The 22,119-nt window shown below is 42.5% G+C and overlaps 1 protein-coding gene across 4 annotated transcripts in view; it reads left to right on the top strand.

Annotated features, from left to right (window-relative positions):
• The window catches only part of FBXL2 (F-box and leucine rich repeat protein 2), a 132,074-nt gene that overhangs the window by 542 nt on the left and 109,413 nt on the right, over positions 1 to 22,119 (top strand). For 2 of the 4 annotated variants that reach the window (XR_007457435.1, XM_049629081.1), the window contains exon 1: positions 19,777 to 19,936. The exons of 1 other annotated variant lie outside the window; for it this stretch is intronic. Coding sequence is in view for 2 of the 3 variants with exons in the window: in XM_049629081.1 (XP_049485038.1) it covers positions 19,814 to 19,936 (123 nt within the window). In the remaining variant the exon portion in view is untranslated. Of the gene's footprint in view, positions 1 to 19,776; positions 19,937 to 22,119 lie in introns of those variants that run through there. One more of the 4 variants, XM_049629082.1, reaches the window with a different exon arrangement.

The following is a 22,119-nucleotide window of genomic DNA, read 5'->3' on the forward strand; positions in this document are numbered from 1 at the left end:
CGGGCGGGCGGCGCCGGGGTCGCGGGGAGGCCGGGCCGCGGCCTGCGGGGCTGCGGGGCGGGGCGGGCCCGGGGGGAGGGGGAGCCCGGGGACCCCCCTCCCCCCTCCGCCCGGCACCCGTCTGGCGGTGGGGGGGGGGGGAGAGGGTGGCGCCCGCGACGCGGCGCTGTCTGCAGGGCGAGGTCTGGGCCTCCGCCGGGACCCCCGCCCGGTGGGCGGCCGGACGGCGTGACGCCTTTGGCCGCGGCCAGCCTGGGAGGCCCCCCAGGGAGGGTGTGGTTTTTTTTGTTTTTGAAGAGAGGGAGCTGTGTGCCCACCCTGTTTTGCAGTCTGTGTGCTACCTGTCTCGTTCCTGCGCAATTACACGCAAATAACCTGACACACAACCTGCATTTCTTCCCGGTTCATCATTCGTACAGGTCTTTTGGCAGTTGGGAGACGTGGATGTGTAATTTTGGATTTTTTTCCGAAAAAATGGGGGCACTGAGCTGGAGGCTTTTTCTGCGAGCAGCCCCCTCAGAGATTCGATTTGTGATCAGTGTGTGAACGTCTTAAGTGATCACTTTGATTCCCTAAACTTGTGAGTGGGCGTACCACCTGGCCCCCGTCAGCTCGCTTTTAAAGCCTCACTTGAAGACCCGGCCCCCCTGTTGGCTTGACCAGACAGGGTTCAAGGAGTTGCTAACCAAAGGTGTGGTTTCCCCCCGGGGTGGGGTGGGGGGGCTCCAAAGGGTGTAAGAGCAGAGGAACTGAACGAACTCTGCTGGGGACACAGCTTTGGTACAGCGCCTGCGAGGGGGGTTTGGGGTGGACAATAAGGAAATGCCTCGTTTTCAGAAACAGGTTTTCTAACCGTCAGTGATTTCGTGTAGATTTGCTCTTTCTCTGCAGGGTTAGTGCAAGTGCTGATAAGCCGAGATGGCAGGGGGCTCCCCAAGTGCCAGTTGGCCTGGAGAGAAAGCCTACCATTTGGAACCCGGCAGGCTTTGTCTTTTCAGTAAGTGGGGAGAGGCATGGTAGGAGAAGGCGGCTGGCTGGTCTGTATCTGTCATTGACTCTGAGAAAGCAACTGCCAGACGCGTGGCCTTTTGATAGTGGGGAAAAAACCATTACCCGCAAATAACAGGGCTTTGTTTTGTGTATGCTTCTTTTTCATTCTGAATGGCTTTTAAGTGACAAATTAATGGAGCCGGCAAGAGTTGCAGAAAAGGAATTTTACAGAAATCGGAATGTCAAATATTGCAGTGACTTTAATACGGTCTATGAGAGAAAAGCTCTTACAGTTATAGCCAGGAGAAAGTAAGAATGTTCAGGAATTAAGTTTTCACAGCCCTCTGAAGTCTCCTGTTCCTCCTGCTGCCCATTTTTCTTTTCTTCTCCTTTGTCTTCCCCCTTCCATTCTCACCCACCTTGATTCACTATTGTGCCTTTTAGAGTTTTATTTACTTTAAAAGCATTCTGCTATACTTGTGTACTCGCGGTTGCTTTCCTACACTTAGAGATGTTTTGCTTTTTGTCTGTTTTTAAGCATTAAGGTTTCATTCGAGGAGAGGATTTAAGGGAGTGAGGAGCCGATGCCTGGGCTCCAAGGGGAGTGGGGGGATGGTTGGTACCGGAGGCGGAATGAGGGTGCCTGTGTGAACCCCAAAACTGCATCGGAGATCATAACATGACCCTTCACTAAATGCTTGAAAATAAGATACAACTTTCGCTGTTGACAGGAGTGACTTTGCGCGTGAATTTGGAACTCTGCTCAACTGTTTCTCAATGAAAATGTCTTCAATTAAGCCACTCGCTTCTGTGGCTTCTGTAATGACACCTGGCATTTATTGTGTACGTTCTACATGAGATATTTTACCGAGCGCCTTACATGTCTTATTTAACCCTCACAATAGCCCTATGAGGAATATACCGTTTCCCCATTTTAGGGATGAGGAAATCGAGGCACAGAGAGGTAGAGAAACTTGCGCAGGTCAACCAGCTGATAAATTAGGCGAGATTTGCAAAACCAGGCAGATTGTCTCAGAACCTGCTTATGTAAACACTGGATTACACCGGAATGTATAGAGTATCAGTGTGTGTTCCCTAATTTATATGCCAGGTGTATGTTACAGAATTTGCTTTCTTACTTGGATTTTAATATTTTTGAGCACTTGTGAATACTTGCACTTTGTGGTTCCTGGCACTGAGCTAGATGCTACAGAACAGAGTAGGCCTTCTCTTTTCTTACTTTTCCCTCCCCTGAAGAGAGATTACTGGATTGGGGTTCATACTCATGACTGTAATAGCTTTGAAAGTTTCTCCTGTCATTTCGGTTTGCATTCAGGAATTGGCACATCCTTTTTGGGAAGCACAAAGACTAGTGTTTTACATAAAGCCATTTAGACTTAGAGAATGAATCTGTTTTAAAACATAAAGTTACATTTTCTGAGATTTTCCCCAGTAGTAACTTTCTACATATATTTTAGTTGTATGTTCTAAAATTGTTACAAAAAGACAGCAATTTGATTCCTATGGATCAAAATAGACAGTGGATACCTGTTGTCATCATGTTTTTTGCTGTTGCCTAATACTTTAGGGTGTAAAGCAGATTTTTTAAGGGGGAAATATAAAATAACATCGTATCCTACTGTTTTCCCAATCTTAATTCATTCACTTGGACTTTCCCACTATTTTGGCCCTCTTTCTGTATTGTCTGTAGTTAGGACTTCTCGGAGTTATTGGGAAGCACAAGGTCGGGGGGAAACTTTACAATAAAACATATCCAAGTTTACAGACAGTTTTGGTTTCTTTGCCATCAAATGCTACAATTAAGAGAGCTTATATGCTTATATAATGAGATCCATGTTAACAGATCGTGAAAAGAAGAGGTTTATAAATTTTCCTTCTGTTGACGATTTTGGTCTCCCTGTGGTCTGCACTGAGGTGGGGGTGAGGCATAACTTTTAGTAACTGTAACAATAACTTTTTCATAGAGCCCTTCTAAGAATGTCCAGTGTTAGGGTGATCACTTCATATTTATCTCATTTAATCCTTCCACATCCCTATGAGATTGACATTATTATACCCATTTAGCAGGCCCAGATTTAATGAGGTCACATGTCCAATGTCACATCGTGGCAGAGCCCTGGATTTGAACTCAACCAGTCTGTCTCCAAAGTCTGGCATCTTAACCATCACACCGTGGCTTCTTTCCAAACTAAAGATTGTTCCCAGCGCCTGGCATGAATGTACTTTGCCGAGATTAAGAGTGTCAGTGTTTTATCAGTTGAGCCAGCAAGCGTGTTTTTTATTTTATGACATACTCTCTATCATGATGTTGTTTAATGACATCCTGCAGGATTTACTTGGCTTCCTTCCTCCCCACTCAACAGTGCAGACAACCAGGGGCACCTGGCTGGTTCAGATGGTGAAGGGTCCGGCTTCAGGTCAGGTCATGACCTCGCGGTTTATGAGTTCAAGTCCCGCGTTAGGCTGTCTGCTGTCAGCATGGAGCCCACTTGGGATCCTCTGTTCCCCTCGCTCTCTGCCCCTCCCCCACTCTCTCTCAAAAATAAATAAAAACGTTAGAGGAAAAAAAAAGCAACTGTGCAGGCAACCAAAGCTCCGGATACGGCCAGCCATGAATTGGGCTACACTTCTCCCTCTGCTTCCTGGCCTCATTTTGTGTCTCAGCTCTACCCTGTGTGGGGTCTCCTACTACGACTTCCCGCACTGGGGTGGCTATGAGACGGTGGGATGGAAGCAGAGGGGTCTAAGAAAGCACAACAGGTGGTGGTTGGGGAAGTTTTTGTGGAGTCAGAGTCAAGGTTCACACCCAGCTTTTCAGCGTTGCCCCTATGGATTATCTTTCCATTAAATTTTCTGGCCTGTGGTTTTCTCTCCAGCAGATATTGATTGTGTGCTGCCGTGTGCCGGTCACTCTTGTAGGCAGTGGGTACCCAACAACACAACAGGCAAGGCCCTGACCTTAGGGAGCTTATGTTGTGGTGGCAGAAAGACATCGTAAGCGTGCAGATGAGGTGGTGAGAGCTCTTTGGAGAAAAGCAAAGCTGGGTGAGAGAGGGCGGGAGGAGAGGAGGGAGGAGTTGCTTTTTATATGGGTGGAAAGGAAGGCCTCTCTGGTGAGGTGAGGAGGTGACATTTGAACAGAGGGTGTGTCACAGGGATGCCCGGAGAAAGGCCATTTCAGGGGAGGACACAGGTGCGAAGGTCCAATCATGCCTGGTGTGCTGGAGGCACAGCAAGGACACCCGTGTGGCCAGAGTGTAGCGGGACCGGCGTGCAGGGTAGGAGGTGAGATCAAGCTAGTTAGGCCAAGTCACACAGGATTCGTGAGGCATTTGAAGGGCTTCGTCTTGGGGCGCCTGGGTGGCGCAGTCGGTTAAGCGTCCGACTTCAGCCAGGTCACGATCTCGCGGTCCGTGAGTTCGAGCCCCGCGTCGGGCTCTGGGCTGATGGCTCGGAGCCTGGAGCCTGTTTCCGATTCTGTGTCTCCCTCTCTCTCTGCCCCTCCCCCGTTCATGCTCTGTCTCGCTCTGTCCCAAAAATAAATAAAAAAAAAAACGTTGAAAAAAAAAAAAATTGAAGGGCTTCGTCTTTCCCTTTGAGGGAAGGGGAAGCACTTGGCAGAGTGTAAGAAGGTTGACATGGTGTGACCGTTCTGTCTGCACTGTGGAAAATACGTTTGGGGTTTGAATGAGGGGAGAAAGGACAAAAACAGAGGACACCAGATAGGACATTATTGTTGCAGTAATCCGTAGGATTAGTTGATAGATTCATGGTGGAATAGAAAAGAAAAGAAAGTCCAGGATGGTTTCCATGATTTGAGTCTGAGTGATAGGAAGGAGTCATCATGTACAGGGATGAGGACCAAGGGAAGAGTAAGTTTAGGGAATGGATAAAGAAAGCAGGTGTCGGTTTTGGACTTGATAAATTTGTGATCCTCATTAGGCATGTGAAATCTGAAGACACAGGCTTTCAGAAATAGTGTGATGCTATAGATTTTAGAAACACAAACTTCGTTGAATCTTGAAGTATTAGGTTTGAAGAAGACGTTGACTTTCTCTAGCACAGTCCCTTCAGTTTACAGACTAGAAACACCGAGAGGTTAAATGGCGGGTACAAATAGCCTTTTACTACCTGTCGTGCAGTACGAAGAATGCAGGACTTGGAGTCAGGAAATACACGTTTAAATTACAGGTTTTCTGTTTGTTTGTTTTGCAAGTTCTAAACCTTGTGCAAGTCCTTTATCCGCCCTGTTTTTCTCCCATCAAAAAGAATAAGAAAGACTCCCACTTTCTATGAGGATGTTGAAAATGGCAAAAATTAGATGTGTTTCCACCCTACCGGGGAGAAAAGGCAGAGAAGCTAGAAAATTGGCAGTTCTCTCGAAACCCACCAGAGAGCTGAGGACACAAAGAAATCTCGATGATTAAAACCCAGAACATAATGAGCCTTCCCAGAAAAAAAGCCTTCCCAGAGACACATAGATACTTCCATCCGTGGCTGGACAGCAGGAGGAAGAAGAATCTGCGATAGACCGGTAAAGAGAAACCAGCCAAACTTTATTGACTGCATATGGGCTGGAGTGACCATTTGGAATTTTTGAAGAGCCCCAGCCACAGAGGGAGGCCCCACCCCCCTGCCACCTCTTTCCAAGGGGCCTTCGCTGAGTCCAAGGAAGTAGTTAGTATGCTTGAGCCTGGGGTCAGGGAAAGAGCTAAGAATGGTCCTGAGGTGGATGAAGCCTTCCGAAGGCTAGAGGCGGGGCAGGACAGTTCCTAGAACTCTCTCTGAGCCACTGGAGGCTTTTACCAAGTGTCCAGTGGGGCTGTCACAGGCTTGCGGGCATGGCGGGAGAGCTGACACATGCTCCCCTGTGGCCATCCAGGTTTTCACTGCGGTCAAGGCAACAGCCTTTCAGAAGGTGGAGTCCAGAGTAACGGGAGAGAGAGACAGACAGATCTCCTGAAGGCACAGACAGCAGAGGGTGCTCTGGGAGAGCAAAGACAGCTCCCTGGCTGGCAGCAAGAATGTAACTTAGAGAAATCCCTGAGTTCAGGAAGCAGGCAGCTAAGTTGCACGGCTCAGGGATCTGGAAAGATTCACCAGTGCTCGGATCCCGACTTCCCCTGAAGGGTAGGTTCTGAACTTGCCCTAAAATGATTTTAATCCAATCTTGAACCGAATCTAATAAATACTAAAATCTCAGACCCAGCTCAACCATAGATTAAAAGGATTCAGTTCCCCTTACCTCCCCACCCCCAGCCTAAGCAACCTAATTGAAAAAGGAACTGCATTTTATGGAGGTAAGTTACTGTTTGTTTTAATCCAAGTATTATTGACATATAACGTTGTTAGTTTCAAAGGTACAACATAATGATTCAGTATTTGTATATATTGAGACACGATCACCACAGTTGGCATAGTTAACATCTGTCACCATACTGATTGCAAAAAATTTTTTTGTGTGTGATGAGAACTTTTAAGATCTACTCTCTTAGCAAGTTTCAAATATATGCAATACAGGATTACTATATAGTCACCATGCTGTATGTTAGTTACATCCCTGTGACGTATTTATTTTACAACTGCAAGTCTTTACCTTTTGGCCCCTTTCACCCATTTTGCGCACTCCCCACCCCTGGCCTCTGGCAACCACAAATCTGCCCTCTGTATCTATGAGCTTGGGTTTTTGTTTGTTTGTTTGTTTTTAATTCCACATATACATGAGATGATAGTATCCTTGTTTTTCCCTATGTGACGCATTTCCCTTAGCATGATGCCCCCTAGATCCATGTCGTCGCAAATGGCAAGATTTCCTTCTTTTTGTGGCTGAATCATGTTCCATTGTATATACACCACATTTTCTTTATCAGTTCATCCATCAGTGCTCACTTAGGTCTTTCCGGATCTTGGCTATTGTAAAAAATGCTGCAGTGAACATGGGGGTGCAGATACCTTCTCAAGCTATGTTTTCGTTTTCTGCAGATAAGTACCCAGAAGGAGAATCTGTATCATAGGGCAGTTCTATTTTGGACTTTTTTTTTTTTTTAATGTTTGTTTTGTTTTTGAGGGAGAGAGCACCGCAGGGGAAGGGCGGGGGAGGGGGACAGACAGAGGATCTGAAGCAGGCTCCACTAACAGCAGAGAGTCTGATGTTGGGGCTCAAACCCATGAAGTGTGGACCATGACCTGAACCGAAGTCGAACGCTCAACCTCCTGAGCCACCGAGGCGCCTCCTGTTCTGAACTTTTTAAAGAACCTCCGTACTGGTTCCTGTAGCAGCCGCACCAATTTACACTTCCACTAACAGCGTACAAGGCTCCCTTATGTGCACATCCTTGGCAACACTGGTACTTTCTGGTCTTTTTGATGCTAGCCGTTCTGGCAGGTGTGAGGCGACACCTCATAGCGGTTTTAATTCGCATTTCCCTGATGATTAATGATGTTGATGCCCTTTTCATGTACGTGTTGGCCATCTGTGTGCCTTTGGAAAAATATTTAGATCTTCTGCCAATGTTTTTAATTGGATTCTTTGGTTTTCTGCCATTGAGTTGTATGAGTTCTTTGTATATTTTAGATATTAACCACTTATCAGATATATGATTTGCAAATATTGTCTCCTATTCAGTAGGTTCACTTGTTGATGGTTTCCTTTGCTGTGCAACAACATTTTGTGTGCGTGTAGTTTGATATAGTCCTGCTTGTTTATTTTTGCTTTTGTTGCCTTTGTTTTTGGTGTCAAGCCCAAAAAATTGTCACCAAGCCATCGTCAAGGAGCTTTCTTGTAGGAGTGCCGTGGTTTCAGGTCCTACGTTCAAGTTTTTAATCCATCTTCAGTTAGTTTTTGTGAATGGTGGAAGGTAGTCATCCAATTTCTTTCTTTTGCATGTGGCCGTCCAGTTTTACCAACACCACTTATTGAAGGGACTGTCCTACTCCCATTGTATATTCTCTACTCCTTTGTCATAAATTAATTGATCATATATGTATGGGTTCATTTCTAGACTTTCTAGTCTGTTCTGTTGATCTGTGTGTCTGTTTTTATGCCAGTACCATACTATTTTGATTATCTTTATAGTATAGTTTGAATTATACGATATGATTGTATATTGAAATATATAATCTGGGATTGTAATGCCTACAGCTTTGTTCTTCTTTGTCAAGATTACTTTGGCTCTTTGGTGGCTTTTGTGGTTCCACACACATTTTAGGATTCTTTGTTCTAGTTCTATGAAAAGTACTATTGGTATTTTGATAGGGATTGCACTGAGTCTGTAGACTGCTTTGGGTGGTATGGACATTTTAAGAATAGTAATTCTGGGATGCCTGGGTGGCTCAGCCTGTTGAGCGTCTGACTTCAGCTCAGGTCATGATCTCACGGTCTGTGGGTTTGAGCCCCACATTGGGCTTTGTGCTGACAGCCTGGAGCCTGCTTCGGATTCTGTGTCTCCCTTGCTCTCTGCCCCTCTTCTGCTCATGCTCTGTCTTTCTCTGTCTCTCAATAATCAATGTTAAAAAAAAATTAAAAAAACAAATAAACATTAAAAAAATTCCAAGAATAGTGATTCTTCCAGTCTGTGAAGCATGGTCTATCTTTCCATTTATTTTTGTCATCTTCAATTTCTTTCATTACTGTCTTACAGTTTCCAGAATACGGGTGAATTTACCTCCTTGGTAAATTTATTCCTAGGTATTTTATTATTTTTGATGCAGTTGTAAATGGGATTGTTGTCTTCTCTTTCTGCTAGTTTGTTATTAGTGTGTAGAAACACAACTGGTTTATTGATTTTGTATCCTTTATTGAACTGAAACTTTACCAAATTCATTTATTCTAACAGTGTTTTGGTGGAGTCTTTACAGTTTTCTGTATGTAGTGTAATGTCATCTGCAAATAGTGACAGTTTTACTTCTTCCTCTCCAATTTGGGTTTCTTTTTTTTCTTTTTCTTATCTGGTTCCTGTGGCTAGGATTTTCAGGACTATTTTGAATAAAAGTGGTGAGAGTACACCTTGTCTGATTTCTGATCTTAGAGGAGAAGCTTTCAGCTTTCACTATTGAGTATGATGATGTTAGCTCTGGGTGTGTCCTACATGATCTATGTTTATGTCCCCTCCAAACCCACTTTGTTGAGAACTTTTATCATAAATCGATGTTGAATTTTGTCACATGCTTTTTCTGCATCTATTGAGATGATCATATGATTTTTATGCTTTGTTAATGTGGTGTATAACATTAATTGATTTGCAGATGTTGAACTATCCTTGCCTCCTGGGAATAAATCCCACTTGATTGTGGTGTATGATCCTTGTAATGTATTTTCTTAATTCGGTTTGCAAATATTTGAGGATTGTTGCATCTGTGTTTATCAGAGACAGTGGTCTAATTTCCTTTCTGTCTTTCTTTCTGCCTTTCTTTCTGTCTTTCTTTTGTAGTGTCTTGTCTTTCTTTGCTTTCAGTCCCAGTGGTGTAATGCTGGCCTTATAGAATGAATTTGGAAGCATTCCTTCCTCTTCTGTTTTTTGAAATAGCTTGAGAAAGATAGGTATTAACTCTTCTATATGTGTGTGGTAGAATTCACCTGGGAAGCCATCTGGTCCTCGACTTTAGTTTGTTGAGAGTTTGATTATGATAATAAATATTTTTTATTTTAGAGCGCATACAAGTGGGGAAGAGGGGCAGAGGGAGAGAGAGAGAGAGAGGGAATCTCTTTTTTTTAAAGTTTGAGAGAGAGGGAGAGAGAGAGAGAGAGTGAGTGAGTGAGTGAGTAAGCTAGGGAGGAGAAGAGAGAGAGAGAAAGAAAATGAACCTCAAGCAGGCTTCATTCTGTCAGCACAGAGCCTGATGTGGGGTTTGAACTGACAAACCATGAGATCGTGATCTGAGCCGGAGTCAGCAGTCGGATGCTTAACTGACTGAGCCATCCGGGCATCCTGAGAGGGAGAGGGACTCTTAAGCAGGCTCCCTGTTCAGTGAAGAGCTGACACGGGGCTCAATCACATGACCCTGGGATCATGACCTGAGCTGAAACCAAGAGTTGGATGCTCAACCAACTGAGCCACCCAGGCGCCCTGGGAGTTTTTTGATTATTGATTCTATTTCATTACTGGAAATTGCTCTGTTCAAAATTTTTATTCCTGATTTAGTCTTGGAAGATTGTATGTTTCTAGTAATTTATCCATTTTTTTCTAGGTTCTTCAGTTTGTTGACATGTAACTTTTTGTGGTAGTCTCTCATAATCCTTTGTATTTGTAAGGTGTGGGTTTTAACTTCTTCTGTTTCATTTTTGATGTTATTTGATTTCTCTCAATATTTTTTTATATGTCTGATTAAAGTTTTATCAAATTTATCCTTTCAAAGAACCGACTCTTAGTTTCATTGATTTTTTTTTTTTTCTGTTTTATGGTCTCTATTTCTTTTATTTCTGATCAAAGAACCGGCTCTTAGTTTCATTGATTTTTTTTTCTCTTCTATTTTTTGGTCTCTATGTCATTTATTTCTGTTTCATTTTATTTCTGATCTTTATCATTTCCTTCTTTCTGTTAACTTTGGGCTTTGTTCTTTTTCTAGTTCCTTTAGGTGTAAGTTTAGATTATTTTTAGAGATTTTTGTTTTTTCTTCAGGTAGTCCTGTATCACTATGAAATTCCCTCTTAGAACTGCTTTTGCTGCATCTCTTGGGTTTTGAGCTGTTGCCTTTCCATTTTCATTTTTATCTAGTTATCTTTTGATTTCTACTTTTTTTTTTCTTTTTAGGTTTATTTCACTGTGAATGGAAAGGATACTTGCTATGATTTTAGTCTTTCTGAATTTATTGAGATTTGTTTTGTGGCTTAACATGTGATCCAACCTGGAAAATGCTCCATGTGCAACTGAAAAGAAGGTGTGTTTTGATGTTTTTTGATGGGATGTTCTACAATATTTGTTAAGTCCATCTGCCTCATGTGTCATTCAGAGCCATTGTTTTCTTAATGATTTTCTGTCTGGATGATCTATCTATTAATACAAGAGAGGTGTTAAAGCTTCCTACTATTACTGTATTACTATTTCTCTATGCCTGTTAATATTTGCTTTATATTTTAGGTGCCTCTGTGCTGGGTGCATAGATATTTATAATTGCTGTATCCTCTTGTTGGCTTGGTCCCATTATCACTATGTAATAATACCCTTTTTTGCCTCTTGTTACAGTTTGTTTAAAGTCTATTTTGTCTGTTATAAGTATTGCTACCCTAACTTTTTTTTCACTTCTATTTGCACAGGATATCTTTTTCCATCCCTTCACTTTCAATCTGCATATATCTTTAGATCTGTAACAAGTTTTTTGTAGGCAGCATATAAATGGGTTTTTTTTTAATCCATTCAGTCATCTTCTGTCTTTTGAATAGAGCATTTAGTCAATTCACATTTAAAAAAATTTTTTTTTAATGTTTATTTATTTTTGAGAGAGGGAGAGAGACAGAGTGTGAGCAAGGGAGGAGCAGAGAGAGAGGGAGACACAGAATCTGAGGCAGGCTCCAGGCTCCGAGCTGTCAGCACAGAGCCTGACACGAGTCTCGAACCATGAACTGTGAGATCATGACCTGAGCTGAAGTTGGACACTCAACTGACTGAGCCACTCAGGCGCCCCTATTTTTAATTTTTTGAGGAACCTCCACACTGTTTTCCAGGATGGCTGCACCAGTTTGCATTCCCACCAGCTGTGCAGTAGGGTTCCCCTTTCTCCACATCCTCACCAACAACTGTTGTTTCCTGAGTTGTTAATTTTAGCCATTCTGACAGTTGTGGGGTGGTATCTCATTGTGGTTTTGATTTGTATTTCCCTGATGATGAGTGAGTTGAGCATCTTTTCATGTGTCTGTTTGCCATCTGTACATCTTCTTTGGAAAAGTGTCTCTTCTTGTCTTCTGCCCATTTCTTCACTGGATTATTTGTTTTTGGGTGTTGAGTTTGTTAAGTTCTTTGTAGATTTTAGGTATGAACCCTTTATCAGATATGTCATTTGCAAGTATCTTCTCCCAATTCCATTGGTTACCTTTTAATTTTATTGATTCTTTCCTTTGCTGTGCAGAAGCTTTTTAGAAGGTCCCAGTAGTTCATTTTTGTTTTTGTTTTTCTTGCCTCTGGAGACTTGTTGAGTAAGAAATTGCTGCATCAAGAGGTTGCTGCCTGGTTTCTCCTGTAGGATTTTGATGGTTTCCTATCTTACATTTAGGTCTTTCATTCATTTTGAACTTATTTTTATGTATGGTGTAAGAAAGTGGTCCAGTTTCATTCTGCGTATGGTTGTCCAGTTCTCCCAGCACCATTTGCTAAAGAGACTCCGTTTTTTCTATTGGATGCTCTTTCCTGCTTTGTTGAAGATTAGGTTGGCCGTATATTTGTGGGTCCATTTCTGGGTTCTCTATTCCATCAATCTATGTGTCTGTTTTTGTGCCAGTACCATACTGTCTTGATGATTATAGCTTTGTAATATGACTTGAAGTCTGTAGGAGGATTGTGATGCCTCCAGCTTTGGTTTTCTTTTTCAGCATTACTTTGGCTATTTGGGGTCTTTTGTGGTTCCACACAAATTTTAGGATTGTTTGTTCTAGCTCTCAGAAGAATGTTGGTACTATTTTGATAGGGATTGCATTGAATGTGTAGATTGCTTTGGGTAGTGTCGACATTTTCACAATATTTGTTCTTCCAATCCATGAGCATGGAATGTTTTTCCATGTCTTTGTGTCTTCTTCAATTTCTTTCATGACCTTTCTATTGTTTTCAGCATACAGATTTTTTTACCTCTTTGGTTAGGTTTATTCCTAGGTATTTTATAGTTTTTGGTGCAGTTGTAAATGGGATCAATCCCCTGATATCTCTTTTTGTTGCTTCATTATTGGTGTATAGAAACGCAACTGATTTCTGCACATTGATTTTGTATCCTGTGACTTTGCTGAATTCCTATATCAACTCTAGCAGTTTTTTTGGTGGAGTCTTTCGGGTTTTCCACTATCATCTACAAAGAGTGACAGTTTGACTTCTTTGCCAATTCGGATGCCTTTTATTTAGTTTTGTTGTCTGATTGTTGAGGTTAAGACTTATAATACAATGTTAAACAGCAGTGGTGAGAGTGGACATCCCTGCCCTGTTCCTCATCTCGGGGAAAGCTCTGTTTTTCCCCTTTGAGGATGATATTAGCTCTGGGCCTTTTATATATGACTTTTATGATGTTAAGGTATGTTCCTTCTATCCTGACTTTCTTGAGGGTTTTTATTAAGAAAGGATGCCGTGTTTTGTCAAATGTTTTTTCTTCATCTATTGATAGGATCATATGGTTCTTATCCTTTCTTCTATTAATGTGATGTATCACGTTGGTTGATTTGCAAATATTGAACCAGCCCTACAGCCCAGGAATGAATCCCACTTGATCATGGTGAATAATTATTTTAATGTACTGTTGAATTTGATTTGCTAGTATCTTGAGATTTTTTGCATCCACATTCATTAGGGATATTGGCCTGTAATTCTCCTTAAAAAAATTTTTTTTAATGTTTATTTTTGAGAGAGTGACAGAGAGGGTGTGAGTGCCTCCCCCCCAGGGAGGGACAGAGAGAGAGGGAAACAGAATCCAAAGCAGGCTCTAGGCTCTGAGCTGTCAGCACAGAGCCCAACATGGGGCATGAACCCATTAACCACGAGATCCTGACCCAAGCCGAAGTCAGACGCCTAACCGACTGAGCCACCCACGCACCCCTGTAATTCTCCTTTTTAGTGGAACCTTTGTCTGGTTTTGGAATCAAGGGAATGCTGACTTCAAAGAATAAGTCTGAAAGCTTTCCTTCTGTTTCTAATTTTTGGAACAGTTTGAGAAAAATAGGTATTAACTCTGCTTTAAATGTCTGGTAGAATTCCCCTGGGAAGCCATCTGGCCCAGGACTCTTCTTTTTTGGGAGGTTTTTTGAAAACCGATTCAATTTCTTTGCTGGTTCTGGGTCTATTGAAATTTTCTGTTGCTTCCCATTTGAGTTTTGGTAGTGTGTGAGTGTCTAGGAATTTGCCCATTTCTTCCAGATTGTCCAGTTTGTTGGCATGTAATTTTGATAGTATTCTCTGATAATTGTATTTCTGTGATGTTGGTTGTCATCTCTCCTCTTTCATTTGTGATTTTATCGATTTGGATCCTCTCTCTTTTTGAGAAGTCTGGCTAGGGGTTTATCAATTTTGTTTATTTCAAAAAAACCCAGCTCCTAGAGTCATTGTTCTGTTTTTTTTTTTTTTTTTGATTCTATATCATTTATTTCTTCTCTAATCTTTATTATTTCTCTTCTTCTGGCTTTGGGCTTTATTTGCTGCTGCTTTTCTAGCTCCTTTAGGTGTAAGGTTAGGTTGTGTATTTGGGACCTTTCTTGCTTCTTGAGATAGACCTGAATTGCAATGTATTTTCCTCTTAGGACTGCCTTTACTGCATCCCAAAGGGTTTGCACTGTCATATTTTCATTTTCATTTGCTTCCATGTATTTTTAAATTTCTTCTTTAATTTCTGGTTGACCCATTCATTCTTTAGTAGGATGTTCTTTAACCTCCCATGTATTTGGGGGCTTCCCAAGTTTTTTCTTGTGGTTGATTTCAAGTTTCATAGCACTGTGATCTGAAAATATGCGTGGTATGTCAGTCTTTTTGTACTTGTTGAGGGATGCTTTGTGACCCAGTATGTGATCTGTTTTGGAAAATGTTTCACGTGCACTCAAGAAGAATGTGTATTCTATTGCTTTAGTATGAAATGTTCGGAATATATCTTGATAAGTCCATCTGGTCCCATGTGTCATTCAGAGCTGTTGTTCCCTTATTGATTTTCTGCCTAGAGGATCTGTCCATTGTTGTAAGTGGAGTAGTAAAGTCACCTACAATTACGGTATTATTATCAATAAGGTCATTTATGTTTGTGATTAATTGACTTATATGTTTGGGTACTTTCACATTGGGGGCAATAAACATTTATAATTGTTAGCTCTTCTTGATGGATAGACTCCTTAATTATGATATAATGCCCTTCTTCATCTCTTGTTACAGTCTTTGTTTTAAAATCTAGTTTGATATAAGTATGGCTACTCTGGCTTTCTTTTGACATCCATTAGCATGATAGATGGTTCTCCATCCCCTCACTTTCAATCTGCATGTGTCCTCAGGTCTAAAATGAGTGTCTTGTGGGCAGCATATCCATGGTTCTTATTTTTGTATCCATTCTGATACTGTATGTCTTTTGGTTGGGTCATTTAGTCCATTTGCATTCAGAGTAACTATTGAAAGATATGGATTTAGTGCCATTATGTTATCTGTAGATTTCATGTTGTGATGTCTCTGATCCTTTGTAGTCTTTGTTGCTTTCCACTCACAGAGTCCCCCTTAGGATCTCCTGCAGGACTGGTTTAGTGTTGATGAACTCCTTCAGCTTTTGTTTGTCTGGAAAAGCCTTTATCTCTCCTTCTATTCTGAATGACAGCCTTGCTGGATAAAGGATTCTTGGCTGCATATTCAGCCATTGAATATTTCCTGCTACTCCCTTCTGGCCTGCCAAGTTTCAGTGGACAGGTCTGCTACTACCGTTACGTGTCTCCCCTTGTAGGTTAAGGCCCGTTTGTCCCGAGCTGCTTTCAGAGTTCTCTCTTTATCTTTGTACTTTGCCATTTCACTGTGATATTTTGCCATTTCGTGGTGTTGACCTGTTTTTGTTTATTTTGTTTCGTTTCTTGGAATCACTTAGCTCTCTAATTCTCCCCTTGTGATCTAGTAATTTCCTTTCCCTCTTTTTTTCAGCTTCATCATTTTCCATAATTTATCTTTTATTCCATCTCTTCTCTCCTCTGCTTCTTCCATCCTTGCTGTCACTGTATCTAGTTTATTTTGATTCTCATTTATAGCATTTCTTTAAATGTTTGTTTATTTTCGAGAAGGGGGAGGGGCAGAGTGAGAGGGAGAGAGAGAATCCCAAGCAGGTTCTGCAACTGTCAGCACAGAGCCTGATGTGGGTCTCAAACTCATGCACTGTGAGATCATGACCTGAGCTGAAGTCAGATGCTTAACCGACTCAGCCATCCAGACGCCCCCATTTATAGCATTTCTTATTTATCGCAATAAATAAGAATAAATAAATAAAAACTAGTTCTTAGGTCTTTGATCTCTGCAGCAAGAGATTCTCTGCTGTCTTCTATGCTTTTTTCAAGCCCAGCTATTAGTCTAATGGCTGTTACTCTAAGTTCTTGTTCAGATATATTGTTTATATGTTTTGAGCAATTCTCTGTGATATCTTCCTGAATTTTCTTTTGAGGAGAATTCTTCTCTTTTGTCATTTTGGCCGTTTCTGTCTTTTGTATGTTTTAATAGCTGCACCTGCGTGTACTAGTGTATCAAAAGGGGTACACTCCAGGGCCTGGCACCTCAGGAAGTGTTTTTGGTGCATCCTGTATGCGTCCTGTTGTTGCATTTTGGCTGCTCTGTCTCACCGGTCAGTGCTCTGCAGAGCTCCTCCTTGCGTGTAGTGGTGGAGCGTTTGGACCTTCAACCAGGTGTGCTTTGATTTGTTTGTTGAAGTAACCCTGGAAAAAAGGAAAAACGGGAGGGGGGAAGCCTGATCCCATAACAAGACAAAAACGAAAGGGCAGAAAAGAAGACCCAGACAGATAAAAACAAACAAAACAAAGCAAAGCAAAACAACCAAGAGGCCAAATCCAGAGAAGGGGGAAGGAAAATAAAGAGGAAGAAGGGAGAGAAAAGGTGTAAAAAGAACAGAGTAAAAATGCCTGATCAAACAATTTATGTGTGTGTATAAGTCAGAAACTATAAGCCTAATTCCAAAAGAAAAACAAAAGGGTAGAAGAAAAAGAAAAGAAAAGAAAAAGACAAAAGCAAAAAACAGCTGTCTGTTGGTGCTGGGACTGGCGGCCGTGGTCGTGCTGGTCTGGAGGAGAGGCCGTCCGTCTGGCTGGTCCGGTCCATTGCACTCCGGTACATCGGTTACCCGCCCGGAGGGGCGGGACTTGGTGTAAGCGGGTCCCACCTCCCACGGGAGGGCGTGGGGTGGGGAGGCGCTGTCCTCCGTCCTGAAGCCCCACGGTGTTGGTGATGGGGAGAAAAATGGCGACACCCCGATCTCTCCCTCCCCGGTGGGTTGTCTCAGACCCCGCTGCTCAGCATGGACCCCCAGGCTCGTCCTGCTCCACGGTCTCCCCCGCCTCCTAGGCACTCTGCTGGGTCTCAAAACCCCATGTCTTAAAGGACCCTGCACCACGCAGACCCCATTCTGCTGTAGCACCACTCAGCCCTGCTGACAAAGGGCCTCTGGCTGGCGCCTGCAGCAGGGTCTTTTGTCCTTTGGGGGGGGGGCAATAAACCCTCTCCTAAAGTACTTGAGGAAGGGGACTGTTCTCTCCCAGGGCGCCCCTGAGATTGTTGCAGTGCTCACCGTTGGCTCCCTCCTCCCCAGGGCTTCACTCTGGAGACCCTTTACACTTCGGAACCTCTGAGTTTCAGCTCCTAAGGCTGTTTGCAAAATAGGAACTGACTCTCTGTATTTCTTGTTCCCCAGTCTGTGACCCGGAGAGAGGTCTTCCCCTTGTGCTAACTCAATACCACAATTTCACAGCCTCCCCCCCCGCCTCTCTTTTTCTTCCTTTTGTCTCTCCACAGAAAGGATCCCCTCCCCTCCATGCCTGTGCTGTTGCATCTACCCCAGTTTCACATACACGCACCTCGATCCTGCCAAGCTCTCTCCTTCCACCCGTGGAGATCCTTCCGCCACTGAGCACATGGATTTCCTGACCTCAAAACACAGCTGCGTTTGAGGGATGAGGAAAATCCTGGTTCCCCTACTTCTCTGCCGTCATGATTCCCCATATGCCTGGAACCCTTCCTCTATTTTTCGCGTATCGTGGTTTGCAGTTACCATGGGGTTCATATATAGTATCCCACATATACAGCAGTCTTTAGCTAAGTTTGAACACATTCTGAAAGCACTACAATATCCATCCTACCTCCATGTTTTATGTGTTGATGTCACACTTTAACCTTTTTATTTTGTATATCCCTTGACCAGTTTTTGTACATATAATTGATTTTGCTCTTTCTGTCTTTTAATCTTCACATTAGCTTTGTAAGTGATTGACCTACTAGCTTTACTGTAAGCTTGCTTTTACCAGAAGTTTTTTCCTTTCGTGATTGTCTTCCTTCTGGTCATGGCTTTTTCCTTTCCACTTAAAGAAGCCCCTTTAGTCTACGGCCATACCACCCTGAACGCGCCCGATCTCGTCTGATCTTGGAAGCTAAGCAGGGTCGGGCCTGGTTAGTACTTGGATGGAAGAAGCCCCTTTAGCATTTCTTGTAAGGTCGGATCAGCGGTGATAAATTACTTTAACTTTTGTTTTTCTGGAAAACTTCTTATCTCTCCCCAATTCTGAATGATAACCTTGCTGGGTAGAGTATTCTTGGTTGTAGGTTTTTTCCTTTCAGCACTTTGAATACATCATGCCACTCCTGGCCTGCAAAGTTTCTGCTGAAAAATCAGCTGATAGCTTTCTGGGCTTTCCCTTGAACTTAAATGTTTACTTTCCCTTTGCTGCTTTGACGACTATCTTTAATTTTTGCCGTTTTAATTATTATGTGTCTTATTGTGGCTATCAGGTTGGTCTTTTTGGTGCTCTGTGGTTCCTCAGCCTGGGTAACTTTTTCCTTCCATAGGTTAGGAAAGTTTTAACCTCTTGTTTCTTCAAATAAATTTTCTGTTCTCTTTTCTCTCTTTTCTCCTAATGGGACCTCTAAAATGTGAATGCTAGTAAAGCTCACTTTGTCCCAGAGGTCGCTTAAACTGTCTTCATTTTTTAAAATTCTTTTTTGTTTTTACTGTTCAGCTTGGTTGCCTTCCATTACCCTGTCTTTTAGATTGCTGATCTAGTCTGTATCCTCTAATCTGCTTGTATTTTTCATTTCAGTTGTTGTATATTTCAGTTCTGACCGGTTCTTTTTATGTTTTCTGTTTCTTTGTTGAAATTCTGACTGAGTTCATCTACTCTTCTCTCAAATCCAGTGAGTAGCTTTATGACCATTACTTTGAACTCTTTATCAGGTAAATTGTGTATCTTCATTCATTTGGCAATTTTTCTGGGGTTTTATCTTGTTCTTTTGTTTGGAACATATTCCTCTGCCTCCTCATTTTGTCTGAGTCAGTGTATCTATGTATTAGATGGGTCAGCTATGTCTCCTGGTGTTGAAAGTGGTGGCCTTATGTAGAAGGCGTCCTGTGGTGCCCAGTAACACAGTCTCTCCTGGCACTCTGGGGGTGTCTTCTGTGTGGACTGCACACTCCTGTTGTGGCCAGGCTACCGCTGCTGCAGGCGTGCTGGTGGACAGGGCTGTCTGCAGTGACTGTCTGTGACTGCGACAGGGGCATGGTGGACAGGGCTTGCCCCAGTGGGGCTGGTTGAGAGGCCCGGCTGTAGCTGCTGTGGTTGTGCTGGTGGGTCAGGCTGGCTCCCTCTTTTTCCCCAAGGTGGGAGTCACTCTGGAGGAGTGCTGATCCTGTCCAGGGTCGCCTGCTGTGTGTGGTGGGGAGCTGGTTTGGAGGGGCATCTGCTAGGGCAGGTCCACAGGGGAAGTCCAGGGTGGGGCAGGTGGTACTAGGAATGTAGATGGAGGGTGTCAGAACTGGTTCCCACAGCATTAGGCCAGCTCGACCGAAAGAGGGCAAGAGAAATGACACCCACCAGCACTTCCATTCCCACAGAATGTCCTTACAGATCCCGGCTCCTTCACATCCTAAAATTAGTCTGTGAATCTCCTTCATGTGTCACCCAGGCACCGCTGCCTTCAAACTGCCGCTCCTCTGTCTTGGAATGAGAGCTACGTCATGCAGGCTCTTGAAGAGCACAGACTTGGTTTCCGGGAGCCCTCTGACTCTCCCAGAGGTAAGCCCTGCTGATGTTCAAAGCCAGACAGTGGGGGCTTATCTTCCTGGTGCAGATCCGCAGGGCTGGGAGTGCCCAGTGTGGGGCTTGATCCCCTCGCTCCTCCTTGCCTGTGATATCCCTGCTGTTTGTGGGTCCCCATGCTGGAAGTTTGATTCCTGACCGTGTCCTTGCCCCTCCCACCCTGCTCTGTGGCCTTCTCTTTATGTCTTTAGTTGTGGAAGATCAATGCTGCCAGTATTCAGGTCACTTTCAGAGTGAGTTAAATTACATGTAGTTGTTGCCTTGGTGTGTTGTGGGAGGAGGTCAGCTCGGGTTCCTCCTACTTTGCCATCTTCTCAAGCATTTGAAATTGCAAATGGGATTGTTTTCTTAATTTCTCTTAACTGTTTATTATTAGTACACAGAAACACAGCAGATTTCTATATGTTGATTTTATATCCTGCAACTTTACTGAATTTATTAGTTCTAACAGGTTTTTGGTCAGGTCTTTAGGGTTTTCTGTATATGATATCATGTCATCTGCAAATAGTGAGTTTTACTTCTTCCTTTCCAATTTGGATTCTTTTTATTTCTTTTTCTTGCTTAATCACTCTGGCTAGGACTTCCAATACTGTGTTGAATAAAAGTGGTGAGAGTGGGCATCTGTCTTGTTTCTCAGAGGAAAAGCTTTCAGTTTTTCCCCGTTGAGAGTGATACTGGCTGTGGGCTTGTCATACATGGCCTTTATTATGTTGAGGTACATTTCTTCTGTACCCACTCTTTTGAGAGCTTTTATCATAAATGGATGTTAGTTTTTTCAGGTGCTTTTTCTGTACCTTTTTAGATGATCATATGATAATTATCGTCCATTTTGTTAATGTGACTTCTCACATTGATTTGTGGGTGTTGCATCCCTGAAATCCTACTTGATTGTGGTGTATGATCCTTTTAATGTATTAGTGAATGCAGTTTGTTGGGGATTTTTGCATTTACGTTCATCAGGGATATTGGCTTGTAATTTTCTTGTGGCATCCTTGTCTGGTTTTGGTATCAGGGTAATGCTGGCTTTGTAAAATGAGCTTGGAAATGTTCTCTTTTCTATTTTTTGGCAGAACTTGAGAAGGATTGATATTAATTATTTCCGTTTTGATAGAATCCACCAATGAAGCCATCTGATCTGGGGTTTTTGTTTGTTGGGAGTTGTCTGATTTAATCTCCTAACTAGTAGGGAGTCTGTTCAGATTTTCTGTATCTTTGTGATTCAGTCTTGGTAGGTTGCATATTTCTAGGATTTTATCATTTGTTTTACGTTGTCCAGTTTGTTGGCATATAGTTGTTAATAATCTCATATTTCTTTGTATTTCTGTGGTATCCATTGTAACATCTCTTTCATTTGTGATTATATTTGCATCTCTTTTTTTTTCCTGATGATGACCTTGGTTAGAGGTTAACTTATCTTTTCAAAGAAACAGCTCTTGGGGCGCCTGGGTGGCTCAGTTGGTTAAGTGTCCAACGCAGCTCAGGTCATGATCTCATGGTTCGTAGGTTTGAGCCCCACGTCAGGCTCAGTGCTGACAGCTCAGAGCCTGGAGCCTGCTTCAGATTCTGTGTCTTCCTCTCTCTCTGTCCTTCCCCTGCTTGCATTCTGTCTCTCTCTCTCAAAAATAAATAAACATTTAAAAAATATTTTAAATCAAGGAAACAGCTCTTAGTTTCATTGAACTTTGTAAATTACTGTTTTTTACGTACAATATCTGACATGAAATAACATTATGGACATGCAAAGAAACAAAATATCAGGAGAAGAGATAAGAGAAACAAAGTCAGTGAAGGTCCAGATGTTGAACATGAACAGAAGATATTAGGAGGAAAATGGAAAACTATAAAAAGAACCAAAATGAAAAATGTGTCAGTTAAGTATTCACTTGATGGCCGTAATAGTAGACTGGACACAGTCAGCAAACCCCAAGCAAGATAAATACAAAGAAATCTAAACTTAGGCAAGTCATAGTCAAGTTGTTAAAAACCAGAGATTTTTATAAAGGTAGAAAAGAAATAATACATAAATGGAAACAATAATATGAATGACAGCTGACATCTTTTCAGAAAAAATGCAGACCAGAGGACAATGGTATAACTTTTTAAAGTGATTTTTTTTTTTTTTTTAAGGTACACATGCTCACTTGGAATTCTATATTTAG

The sequence above is a fragment of the Panthera uncia genome, chromosome C2 (assembly GCF_023721935.1).
Source record: "Panthera uncia isolate 11264 chromosome C2, Puncia_PCG_1.0, whole genome shotgun sequence".
Taxonomy (NCBI): domain Eukaryota; kingdom Metazoa; phylum Chordata; class Mammalia; order Carnivora; family Felidae; genus Panthera; species Panthera uncia.